General features: G+C 47.9%; 1 protein-coding gene across 1 annotated transcript in view; it reads left to right on the top strand.

Annotated features, from left to right (window-relative positions):
• The first annotated feature begins 3899 nt into the window (after positions 1–3899).
• The window catches only part of SLC12A8 (solute carrier family 12, member 8), a 46757-nt gene continuing 37709 nt past the window's right edge, over positions 3900–12947 (top strand). The window contains exons 1-4 of the mRNA XM_009085245.1: positions 3900–3968; positions 4732–4878; positions 7774–7965; positions 10403–10634. Coding sequence (XP_009083493.1) covers positions 3900–3968; positions 4732–4878; positions 7774–7965; positions 10403–10634 — 640 coding nt within the window. The remainder of the gene's footprint in view (positions 3969–4731; positions 4879–7773; positions 7966–10402; positions 10635–12947) is intronic.

Raw genomic sequence — 12947 nt, 5'->3', positions numbered from 1 at the left:
AGGAGAGGGGGAAGTAACAAAAAAAAAGAAGGAAATAATAGGGAAAAAAAGCAAAGGGAAGAGGGAACAGGTCGTTGGAACGCTGTCCGGGCAGCTCGGCGCGGTGGTGGCTGCAGAGCCTTGGGAACGAAGGTGTTGGCACCATCGTGGCCTCTGCTAAAGCGGAGCCGTCCGGCCACACCGGGAAACTGGAGCTCCTGGGGAGAGCCCGGGCGTGTTTCCCAGCTCCGGTGCTCCGCAGCCCTCGCTACACTGCGAAGATATGTGAAAACAGAACGAGCTGGGTAATTGTCCTGGCTGGCACAGTAAATGAGTAACTGGGAATAGCCAAGCGCTGCTCTGGGTGGTGTTACCTTCGTTGCATTGATGCTAGCTTTATTTCCTCTTAATTCCTGACTTCCTCAGAGTCCCCTAAATTAGGTGTTTTTAAGAATTTGACCTGGAGAGGAGTTGAAGGGATTTATTAAAACTAAAGTGCTGTTGGCTGCTGGGTCCCTTGAGGGGAGGGAGGCTTGGAAGTACCTCCTCTGGCAGGGACGGAGGCTGCAGAGGTCGTGGGACCACACGCAGTTGTGCTTGGGAAGGCATTAACCTTTCCTCTGTAAAATCAGCCAGCTGTTGAGTAGCTCAGAGCAGTGACGCTTAGCTCAGAAATAGTTTTAATGTGATGATTAATAAAATAGTGTTTTGAAAAGATGCAGAGGGCACAGAAATTTAATCTATAGGAATCTGGTTTTGTAATTAAATATAGAAGTGTCATAGGAAAAGGGGATGAGCCTTTGTAATGTTTCTGCGAGGTTTGCTAATGCTCTTCTGCTCTCTTGAGTGCTAAATGTTATGGAAAGATTAAAACAGCCATTCTTTAATTTATAGACTGGTTAGTGTATTTGGCTGAAACTTTAGGAAAAATAACATCAATTAACTTTCAAGTTAGAGGTTCACTTATATTAGAGGAAAATTGTGCCTGTTTGGTTTGTTTGGCCTGCTGGTGTGTATAGCAGAAAAAGTTTCCGCTGCGTTGGTGACCTAGATAGATAACAGCTCCCAAAAACATCACTGTGCTGTGCAGCAACTTAGAAACCAAGCTGTGCTGATAGTGTCCTGCATGGGGCAAAAGGAAGGCTCCTGCCCCAAGGACTTTCCACTCACAGACCCTAAATTGCAAAAATACATGCACATCGCATGGATTGAGATGTGGCTGTGCATGCAGCAGCTGTCCTGGTGTGTTTGTTCAGCTCTCACTTCTGTGCCTTATCCCCCCTCCTGTGTTTGCCTTGATTATCTCGTAGGGATGAATGGATCCATGCATTGAGGAGAGATGTAAATAATTGCAGAATTGAGTAATAAGATTTTAGGCAGTTGGAAATGCCACAGAGGAGCAATAGTGGAGAGACAATTCCCTGTGATTGTAGGAGGAGAAAGCTCTTACACCAAGGTGAGCAGAAGCAGAGCTGAGCAAAAAGGGCTCCAGAGCACAGGGCAGGAGGGTTTTAATGCAGAGAAAAAGGGAAGAAATTATTAGATAAGGGGATTTAAATGTCTAGGCAGCTAACTTTTCTTGGAAGGTGTGCTTCAGGTCTGAAATCCATGTGTGCAGTCCTTTCTGTATTTTGCAAGTTTCAGATGGGTAATATGGGTGCATCAAACCTACCCATGGTTACACACTGGGCACACTGAGCAAGTGGCTCGAGTCACCCTGAGCTGCCCGAAGGGGTTGGGGCCATCTCCTTCTGGGCTCCCTTGGAGGAGTGGTGTAGGAGAACAGGGGCTGTAAGGCTGCAGCCTCCCTGTTTTTCTACATCCAGGTGGGTCTGCTGTAGGAGACTGGAATTTGAATGGCCGCAGTGAATGCTTCACGGAGTGAAGTCTCTGTTGAGGAAATGCTGCATTGGGGAATCTTAGGAGAATATGGCTATTCAATTGTAATCTTGTTTCATGTTGTGTATTTTCTTCCCTTTTTTTATTACTGTGGCTATTTACATAAACACATGAGCTCTGTTTCTTCAGAGTTCATCTGCTCCTGCTGCTTTTGCCCTGCTTGAAGCCACAATCTCCCTGTAACAGCAACCATTTCTGATATTGTGAAGGGTTATTTGCTTCAAAAACTGTGGAGGGAGCAGTGGGGAATCAATGAACTCTTACGGCTTTGGTACTGCTTAACCAGCCACATGGGCAGGGTGAAGAAAAACCTCCTGTGCTGGCCATTGTACTCCAGCTGCAGGAGACCTTCTGCAGCTGAAATACCGTGGTGGAACAGCATCTGCTTTGGTTATTTATTATTGGGTATGTCAAAGTACAATAATAAGGGCAGGATGGTGAAAGTGCTGATCTGGGATTCATACCCTGGTGCAGAAATCCTGACTGACACAAAGTAGTTTCTGTATGTCCCTGTCCTTGTGCAATAGGAAAAACACACTTTTTGTTGGTGACTTTGTCTCCAGAGTTTGCAAGCTTGAGGAGTCAGAGATTTCTACACTCTGCCTGTGATTAATTTAGTCTGTGGTCTCAGGTAAGGTGTCCAGCCACTGGTGCAATCCTTGTGTGATCATGATTGGTTCTTGTGAGCATGTGAGCTCAATTGGCCAGAAAACTATCAGCCCCAGGAGAGCCAATGTTCTAGACAAACTGCTCTCTCCATATTTGTGGGGCATGTCTTCCTCCCTTCTGGCTGTAGCCCTGTGTGTCTTACCTAGGCATGGTGTAGCTGTACTGAGGAATGGCCAAAAAGGCTCTGTTGACAACTGGTATGGGAAACTGGGTGACTGATTAATGGCCTTCACAAGACCATTTGGGAGAAGTTAAGACTTGCAGCCAGCTGGAGGGAAACGTACAAAAGCACCTCTCCACAGTTCAAGAGAGAACTTAATTTTAAAAACATCACGATGAGGGGAAGAACCAGCAGTTTTGAGTCAGAGAAGTATTGTGCTAGCTTTCCTCTTCTGTAAAGATGTGCTAAGATACCCTTGAAATAAATCCTGATGCTGCTTTCTTGGTACATACATGGTGTTGAGTTAAGCCTGACCCACTGCCAGGGTCTGCCTGTGGCAGGTAGGAGTTGGGCCACTGCAGGCAAGATGACTGTCCCTCTAAGGGTGGGTATGACTGTGAAGAAAGGCTCCTGTATATCAGTGCAGGGAATGGCTGAGAGCATCAGCAATGTAGAGTGTGGTCTGTGGTGGTGGATGCCTTTAGCTGCTCCAGTTCCACTTCTGTGTCACTCTGGAAGAGGAGCAGAGTGTGGTAACGAGGTCGCTTGTCAGTAGCAGGTTACATTGGCAGGACCCTAGTTTGCAAAAGGCACAGCTGAAGGGGATGTGATCAAGGCTGTGAAGTCATTAGTGCTGCTGGGAAGTAAATAATCCATATATCCTATGTTGTGGAAGCACGGGGGCATGCAATGAAGTTACCAGGCACCTGATGTAAAACCAATGCGAGGAAATGCATTTTGCAGACAACTCACAGTGAAGCTGTGGAGCTAGTGTGACAGGATGCTGGGCATGCCAGGGGTATGGATAGATTCAGAAAAGGCCACCAAGGGTTGCTAAATGCAGGGCTGATGGCAGAGCCTGTGCCAGGAGCAGGCCTTGGGAGGGTGCTGCAGGAGCACTGCTCTCTGCCTGCTGTGGTGTCACTCTAGTTCAGCATCTGCTATGAGCCACTGTCGACTCCATCTGGTTAATAGCCTTGTGCTTTGGCAGCCTAAGAAAGCAGCAGACGTGTCTTCTGTCTTTCCTGCTTTCATAGTAAAGTGCAATAAAACCATGAATCTTCTACAACGGAGGATCCAGCACGGCAGGAATTTGACCGAGAAGAATAGCTGACCTTCCACTCGGATCAGCTTCGCCTGTGGTTGTGTTACAGCTGTGCATTGGGCAGGCAGAGGCAACGGGAAGGATACAATGTTCAGTCTGAATGGTGCCCGAAGCGAGGGATGTGTCCAAGAGCTGTTCCATGAGGAAGCACAGCAGGTATGTCAGAGAGCCATTTCCTTTCCCAGTTTTCCACCTCCATGGTTTCTGCACTCCTCCTGGTCACCTCTGTGGCAGGTGAACAGGACTGAAGTAGCAAAACTGCCGTTTGTTTTGCAATGTAAAGCTGCGGTGTATTAGAAAGAGAAAGAGGGGACTTGATTTCCAGAGGGCAGGAGGAAACAGTTGCAATAGGAAAACTGCAGTTTCCCTGGAGTTTCAGGTCTTCATTCCAGCAGCTCTGAAATTCACTGTGCCCCAAGCACTAGAATTCTGTCTCTCCTCTAGAAACAAAGTGTCCTGATCTGGCATGACTATGTGTGATGGGAAGACCATCTTAACCTACTCTCTTGGTCCAAGCTCATCCAACCTGATTTGTCATCTCCTCTAGGAGACTTCTCCTGTCCACTGTGTATCCTGATTGCTTTGGTGGGGCATTTGGCAGGGACAGGAGAAGCACAATGTATAGCTGCAGGCTCTGTAGAGGACCCTTGAATAGTGTTTTTGGTTAATATAACAGGGTTAATTCACTGAGGCCAAGCAGGATTCTGTTGCTGCTTATCCTACAAGAATATAAACAGGGTATTGCAGGGAACCCTCTCTTTCAGGGCCCAGGGATCCCAACAGCCCTACTGCCCCTTATTTTTAGAGACAACTTGCAGCAAAGGGGTGTCTTAGCAGCTGTTGGTGGCTATGTTGCACCATTTCTGCAGTCTGCCCATAAAACAGGAGAGGTAAAACAGAAGGCTTTGCTTTTCTCTAGGTGTCTCAAACGCAGACCAAACCCTGGTGGAAGATCCAGCTGTTTGTATGGGAGCCAGTGCTTTTTGGAACGTGGGATGGCGTCTTCACCTCCTGCATGATCAACATTTTTGGAGTGGTTCTTTTCCTGAGGACAGGATGGCTCGTGGTGAGTGAGTGCTGACTTGACTGAACGTTTGAATAGACATTTTCTTCCATACTTCCTTACCTTCTGTCTTTACTACCACACAAATGTGTTTGATTTGGTGCTGTTTAATGTAGACATTGCTTACGCCCTCTGATATTTTGTAGGATTTCAAAAAGTTGTACTAAAATATAAGGCTGAAGAGGTCTTTGTAAGTAGTTTCCTATTTTAGCTTTTGGAAAGAAAAAAACACAACAACCAAGCTTGCCAATGAACAGGGACACCCTTGAGTTGTACTGTTGAGACAAAATAACTGCTTTTCATATATAGCATATGACTGTAGTTACAGATACTCTGCTGTCTTTCCAACACCGCTGAAGCAGATCTCTTCCAAACATGTCAGTGTTGCACTCTCTGATTTCTTGAACAGAGTCCTCAGTCAGGTGAAGTTGTCATCGTTATGAAAGAGATTTCCACTTCTGGATCCAGAATAGTATCTCACTGAAGGTCAGAGCCTGAAGTGTCTCTGCTCCCCTCCTGATGCAAAGTGTTGTATTGTCCCTTAAAATTTTCCCTTAGAAGAAGGAAAGCTCCCCCAGGAACGGGTGGGGTTTGAGCTTCAGGCAGAGTTCATGTCACAGGCATAGTGGACATCTTCCAAAAGGAGCAGGAAGACACTTGCACTCTGTATTGAAAATTGTGTTGCTGGAGGTGTTGAATGGATCTGCAGTTGTCATGGTGGGGAAGTTGGGATGATTTTCTAGCTCCCTTTTCATTCTGATTTTATTTCCTCTACATCTCCTTTGAAAGCAAGTTACTGCTGGAGCAAACACAAATAAAAATAAAGCCTGCAAATAAAAGGAAAACTGAACCAGCTGGAAGCTAGCATGAAAGGGAAGGGAGGAGAAGTCTGGGTTGGCAGAGAACTCCCCGGGCAGAAGACAGTCATATGTCGAGCTGTTTGCAGAGTCAGGCTTTTGTTATAAATTTCCAGAGCCAGAGCTGGGGCTGGTGAAGCTTTGCAGTTCCAGGGGACTCTAATCTTTCCGAAGTGCTCAACAGGGATTGTTGCTGCACTCACCCATTCCAGCATGCATAGATAAGTATCAGTGTTTAATGGAGGCTTTTTCTTCCCACTTTGTCTGCTTGTTTTTGTGAGTCCAGCCTTCCTCCTTGCTTTTAGTGTTAATCCCTTCTTCTGTTAATCCCTTCTCTTCTTCCAATGTGGGAACCATTGGATTGCCCATTAACTAGCTGCTGCCTTAGCCTGGTGCCACCAGCACCAGGAAAAGCCGAAGGCTACAGCCCAAGGCTTTGTGAATGTTTGCATATGTTTGCCTTTTTTTTTTTTTTCTTTTAACTGAAGCATGTCAGATTTATTAACCCTTTACCCTGAGGGTAAGCAGATGAAGAAAAAGAACAATTGTCCTTTTAAAAAGGAGCGTGGGGTTGGAGTGGGCCGTGGTGCTGACCCAGCCGCAGCTGCGTTTATAGCAAACCTTGGCTCTGTTCCCCACTGACCAGATAACACCCCTGTCAAAGGCAGCAGGATGCTGAACTAAAATAGGATTTTATGATGATAGCAACATCCTGGATATGTTTCTGTTATTTCCACAAAAAAGAGAGGAAAAAAAAAAAGTATCTGGGATTTCAACCAACCCCAGAGCAGGGAAGCAGCCTTTTAGTGCTGGTGATAAACAAACCCCATCACAGCTAGTGTGACCTCAGAGATGAGCGTTACTGGAGCAAGGTTGGAAAGGGAGGTTGTGGACATGGCCTGTAATATGAGTAAAGGCAGGGAAGGGAAGCCAGACCTTAACGAAGCGCTGGGCACTGGAAGAGATTTCTGGTGGCTGTGCACTGAGCTGAGTGATTTGTCAGCAGGGGAAGGTGGGCTGGAGCACGAGGGAAAACTTTTGACCCTGGAAAATAAATTACAGCCATGTGCTGGAAAGATCCTGAACTCAGAAGAGGTCCTTGAATGCTTTTGGAGATACTAAGCACCTTCTCTTTCTGAAAATCCAACCCTAAATGGCAAACTGAGCCCTCCAAAAAAGGGGCTATGCTGGCCCTTAAAGCTTCCAGCAGGCACCTCCAGCTGTGTTTGTTCAGACGCTTTGGCTCTTCACCCCACTGTGAGACTGTGGCTGGTGCAGCAGCTCCTCCCAGAACCCTCCCTCCGCCCCAAGGAGGGTTGTTTTTTTTTCAGCAGGGCTGAATCCTCTGCGCACAACTCCTCTGAGTGCAGGGAGGGGAGAGCCACCTGCCACTCCGCGTACGTCCCGCAGATAAGGGCTGGCGCACGCTGGTTTATGAGAGTGTTATTTATCTTCCACGCTGTGTTGCCTTTGGTTTTTTTTTTCTTTGGGATCTCATTGTTGGGAGGATCAGAGCTTTCAAAGGTAAATGTTCTGAAAAATTTAAATGCGGGCTTGATGCTGTTAATAAACCAGCTCTCACAAATCCCATGGGTTCAATTTTGAAACTGCTTTTTGTTACGAAAGTGGTTTGTTTTTTTGGTTTCTTTTTTGGTTTTTTGAAGCATGTCATTCTAAAATATGTAAATAGGTGGTGGTGATCCCCTGCCCATGGTGGCTGAATCATTGTTTGACCTCATTCCCTTTAAACCAGAGGACAAAATCAGTGATTCATGCAGGAGCCTGGTGACTGAGCAGAACCTGCAAAGGTCTGCCCAGGCTGAGACAAGTCTTCATCAAAGAGGTGCTAATAGGAGCTGTAAATGTGGCAATCAATTACATTAATTAGACATGTAGGAGTGTCTGTGTGTGTTTCTTTTAACCTGTAATGACTCCAGATTCATAGATCACTAGTGACTAGAAGTGGGTAGGTCCTTTTTCTGTCTCAACAGAGTTGGTGTGAATTGATCTTTATTCGATTTTATTTATTTTTTCATTCCAGGGAAACACTGGCATTGTAATGGGCATGTTTCTGGTGTCCTTTGTCATCCTGGTTGCCCTGGTGACAGTTTTGTCTGGAATTGGGGTATGTGAGAAGTGCAGCATTGGAAGTGGAGGAGTCTACTCCATGATTTCTACTGTCCTTGGAGGTCAAGTAGGGGGGACCATTGGCCTCCTTTACATTTTTGGCCAGGTAATTAAAAAAAGTTATTTAAAGAAAATTTAGAGACTTTGCAATACATATATGAACCTTGTGCGTTCCAAACACGGGAAGTAATGCTCCAAGTAAGAGATGAGTAATGTTCCACTATGCTGGACTACATGGGAGAGCACCACGGCAGCATTCAGCCCCACTCTGCTCCCCAGCAGCAAACCTATGCACAGCAATATGCTGCCTGGCATGGGTCATGATGGTGGAAGAGTTGTGTGTCTGAACAAGCAAACTGTAGAACAGGCCCTCCCATCCCAAATTACCCCCATTGCCAGGACGTGCCCCTGCTGGCAGGAGACTGGAGTTAACTGAAGCAGGAGAGGTCAGGGTGGACACCTAAAGCTAAGTGAGCAGCTACGGACTGGCAGGTTGGCCTTGGCATGCTCCCCATGCCCTTAGGGACCAGGCAAGTCTTGGCTACTTCTCTGCAGGAGCCAGCAGAAGTGAAGCTAGGGAGGAGAGCTGGGCAGCAGTAAGGGCCACAGCTAATTGACTTCCAGCAAGCCAAAAGTCACAGTTCTGGGTTTTCTGAAAGACCCCAAGGAACTGTCACGGTGGTGAAGCACCAAAATACACAAGTAGTGTACATAAAGAAAGGAAAATAATCTCTTAAACCTGCAGTAACTTAACCCCCTCCCCCCATAAAGAAGTTATGAACAGTATAAAATGTGGTGAGCAGAGAAGCATTTTTATGGAGGTTTGTTTTTAAGTGACTGGCTTACAGCAATCTCCAAAACCCCTTAACAACCCCCAAACCAAAAATAATCCCCTCTTCTCCTTTCACTCCAGTTTAAAAGCAAGTGTCCATAAAATGCAAACTGAACCCAGTTACAAGCCAAGATATGGAAATGGGCCACACATCAGAATCCTTCCTGTAATATTTTCCACTCTCACTCGCCGAGAGGACCCCGGCTGGGAAAGCAATCAGGTTGCAGCCTGTCCTGAGGGTCATAAAAGCTGAGCTGCAGCAGCCCCAGCCCCTGCCTAGGCATCCCATGTGCACAGGGGGCTGTGGGGTGGGAGCTGGCAACTCACTTAAGAACACTTTGCCTGCTCCTGAAAGCTGATGCCTCTCCCATCTTGGCTGTGCTTTCTGCCCAACATGCTTTGCACCAGCTGCAGGCTGCTCTCCCACTACAAGATGCTCATGGAGCACTTTAATCTTGAGACAAGTGTGGCCAGAAATGGGGTATTCTCTATTCCCTGGTCTGACTAGGGCAAGTTAGGAATGACTGGCCACATGCTCCCGATGCAGAGACTCTCAGGGTATAGTTCTCCCAGTCTGTGCTAGGTGTCTGCCTATGATGGAAGTGAATCCTCCAGGATCTCCAAGTTTTAGGTGTCCAAGTCTGAATAGATGAATGCCATGCACCTCACTGGAAAACGTGCATGAACTTTCAGCTCCTGGGTATGGGCCAGGTTGTTCTCAACACCCTCAGTGAAGCAGTGCTGGGTCTGTCCAAGGTGGAGAATCTGCAGTGGATGAGGAGTCTGCTCTGCTCTTGCTGGCTTGGGTAGGAGTTTTCTGCCTTCCAGTCATGCAGGAGCTGTGCTGCACATCCCTCATACATGGACAGAGATAGTGGGGTTGCAAGATCCAAGGTCACACCACCCATGTCACCATGCAGCTGTCTGCCCTGTCCTGGTTTTCCAGGGATGCCATGCATTGGAAAAGGTTGTTGCTGAAATGTCAGCTAGAGGGAACCTCTGCAGAGAAATGTCCTGGTATTTTGGATCGCTGCCCCACAGTGGGGTTTGAGGCTTGAGCCTGTGCTGCAGATGTCCCATCCTGCAGACTCTCAGCCACCCGGGGCAGAGTGCGTGTCCTGCCCTGCTGCAAGACAAATAGGCAGTTTTCCCAGGAGCTCAGGGGGGCATGGCTTGCACAATGCATCCTCCTCAAAAGTGCAGGCTCTGTTCCAGCAACGAGATGGGGAGCCAGTGAAGTATCAGACTTTTCATCCAAACTAAACACCAAGTTAAAAATAACCCCTGGGAGGCAGCGAAGGGGGAAACAAACTGCTGTTCTCCAGGCAGGTGTTGAACTGGGACCCTTTCCTCCAGAGAAACAGAAGATGAGAAGAAACATAGAGGTTGACCCATCCTTTTCTCCCTTGGAGAATCCAGTGTGGTTTTTCTTGGAGTGTTAATGGAGAGTAAATGTCAGAGCCAGTGGCACATTGCTGGGTCACTGGCCCGAGCGCTCAGCCTTCTCTCTTTGCGTGGGCAGTAGCTGTGCTGCTCTGGCACTGTGCTGTCTTACTGCAGCAAGGTTCAGTCCCTGTAGGCTAGAGTAACTTGAAAGGTTGTATTGTGACAGCAAATGTCTGTCTGTCTGAACAAAGACCTCCGCAGCCCAGGACAGAGGCTGGGGATCCCTTTTTCTGCCACAGGACACTCACAGAGCTCTGTTCCTCAGTGTGTTGCAGGTGCTATGTACATCACTGGCTTTGCAGAGTCCATTGCAGATGTCCTGAGCCTCAGCAACATCTGGGCAGTGCGTGGGATCTCCTTGGCTGTCCTGCTCGGCCTGCTGGGGATCAACCTGGCTGGGGTGAAGTGGATCATCAGGCTCCAGCTGCTGCTGCTCTTCCTGCTGGCTGTCTCAACACTGGACTTTGTCATTGGGTCCTTTACACACCTCGATCCAGGTAAAACTGGGGGTTCATTGCTTTGGGGTCAGAAGATGTTAGTTTCCTGGGGTTTTCTCCTTAGATGTGCTTGTGAAGTGACACATACTTGGGCAGAGGTAGAATTCCGAACTTCCAGGTGTGTCCCATCCTTGGGTACCAACCAGTAATTTTGCAAGGAGTAAATATTTCCAGAGCATGACTGGAGATGCCTTATTAATTTAGGTGTTTAACCTCAGGAATTGAGCTCTCAATGTGTGTGCTGGGAAGCTGGGTGAGAAGGGTAGGTGACTGCTGGGGTTTCAAGGAGCTGTGAGTGTGATTCTTCTGTTAACTTTTCCCCAGTTGAGTTCAGCCTGCAGTGATGGAGCCATCACTTGAGCAAGGCGGAGGTTTAGGGCTCTCACCTGCAACCCTGCTTGCACCTCAAGCCCCCTTCTCCTCCCTTCATCTTAATCCCCGAGAGCTGTTTGTTGGGAAACACATCTCAAGTCATGGGTTGTTGCAGTGGGGAAAGCCCACGAGTGCCACAGCACCCGCTCCAGCAATAATCAAGTGTAATTAGCTGAGTCAACAGAAGGTGTCACCTTTTTCTTGGCTTCCCCTGTGTCCAGCAGCAGCTTGAGGGGTTGCAAGTGACCTACTAAAGTGAGTTTAAAGGAAAGATCTTCAGTTTGGATTGATAGCTGTGATTCAGCTGCTGAGCCAAGTGGCAGGAGGTGAGTCCTGTAGGTACTCACAGCATCGATGGTGCAACTCTCTTTCATGCTGCTGTTTTATTTTGTGCTGCCAGTACGGTGTGTGAGGACAGTGGCATGGGCACAGAAGCAGCTGCTCCCCTGTCAGACAGAGCCTTATGGAAAGGCACTTGCACTTTATATTTAGCACATAAGAAATGCCTGTGAAAGTTTCAGCAAACACTTGCAAATGAGAATGAAGCAGGGATGGTTGTGCTCACTGTGGCATGTTTTGCAGAGAAAGCAAGTGGCCTGCTCCAAACAGCTGCGTTTCATAGGATGTTGTTTTCCAAAGGAACCAGAGGGGGTTTGCATTTCGGTTGTGCTCATAGGAGACCTTTAATGTGGACATAGAGACCTTTCTAATAGTAGAGAAAAATGAATACTTGAGGTGAGACCTAATGGTTTGAAAGTGAATATGGGACCAGGAGGTGAGAGAGAAAGCAAGTGGCCTGCTCCAAACAGCTGCGTTTCATAGGATGTTGTTTTCCAAAGGAACCAGAGGGGGTTTGCATTTCGGTTGTGCTCATAGGAGACCTTTAATGTGGACATAGAGACCTTTCTAATAGTAGAGAAAAATGAATACTTGAGGTGAGACCTAATGGTTTGAAAGTGAATATGGGACCAGGAGGTGAGAATTAGAAGAATAGTCAGCAGGATGGAAACATGCCCAAGTTGAGGTCAACATAGTTGTCTTTGATTTCCTCCACTGGTGAGCACTATGTCATTTTCTTCTGACAGAAAATAGAGAAAGGAAGGGAAATGAGGCGGCTGAGCATTGCAGAGGCTGCAATTTAGCCACGGCTGACTAAAGAGAGGAGAGCTTCCAGTGTATGGAGGGACATGGAGCTGATGGTGGCCAGATCCAAGCCCCAAACTCCAGTACCCCAGGGCAGCGCTGCCTGTGCGGTGGGACCTGCAGCCACACAGCTGGCAGGGGAGAGCTGTGGGTGTCTCTGCTTTCACAGACCGCTGCTCTGTGAGAGTGTGCTTTCCATCCAGGCTGAGCCGTGGGATCCATCGAGTCCTGCATTTCCCCAGAAGGCCTCTGAGTGGTGTGTCAGCACCAACGGTGAGCGCTGGGCTTCAAGGAGCCTCCTCACCCTGTCTTGCACACTTTCTGCACGGCATGGATGATGGATGTCTGTCTCTCGGGTGTGATTGCACTCACCAGCAGAGCATCCCTGCTGCAAGGAGGACGTGCAGGTGCCAGTGGAGCTCCATTCTGGTGGAGTGTCAGCTGATGGCAGTGGTGGGGTGCCTTGGAGCCTAGCACCTGGGGAGCATTTGAGACCCCTTTGGGGTGGGCAGTTCACTGAGCAGCCCTCCTGAACACGCAGCTGTTTTGAGTGAGGTCCTGTGGCTGCAGCCAGGACTGAGATGAGAAGGGCAGTGTGCACGGAGTGGTTAGTTTTTGAGGACAGACCTGTGAGCTGGAAAGATTTCAGCTGACATCTTGTCTGGGTCGTGTCCTTATTTTATGACAGGTTTATGGGGCTTCAGTTCACAGCCCCAGGTGTCTTTCTCCAAACCTGTAAGATGGGCCTTGTGCTGCCTTTTCTGCTCCTGCCATGGCAGCCTGTTCCCTCACTGAACA

The sequence above is a fragment of the Acanthisitta chloris genome, unplaced genomic scaffold (assembly GCF_000695815.1).
Source record: "Acanthisitta chloris isolate BGI_N310 unplaced genomic scaffold, ASM69581v1 scaffold12532, whole genome shotgun sequence".
NCBI lineage: Eukaryota > Metazoa > Chordata > Aves > Passeriformes > Acanthisittidae > Acanthisitta > Acanthisitta chloris.
Note: the sequence above shows the minus strand (reverse complement) of the source record. Positions and strands in the feature narration are given on the sequence as shown.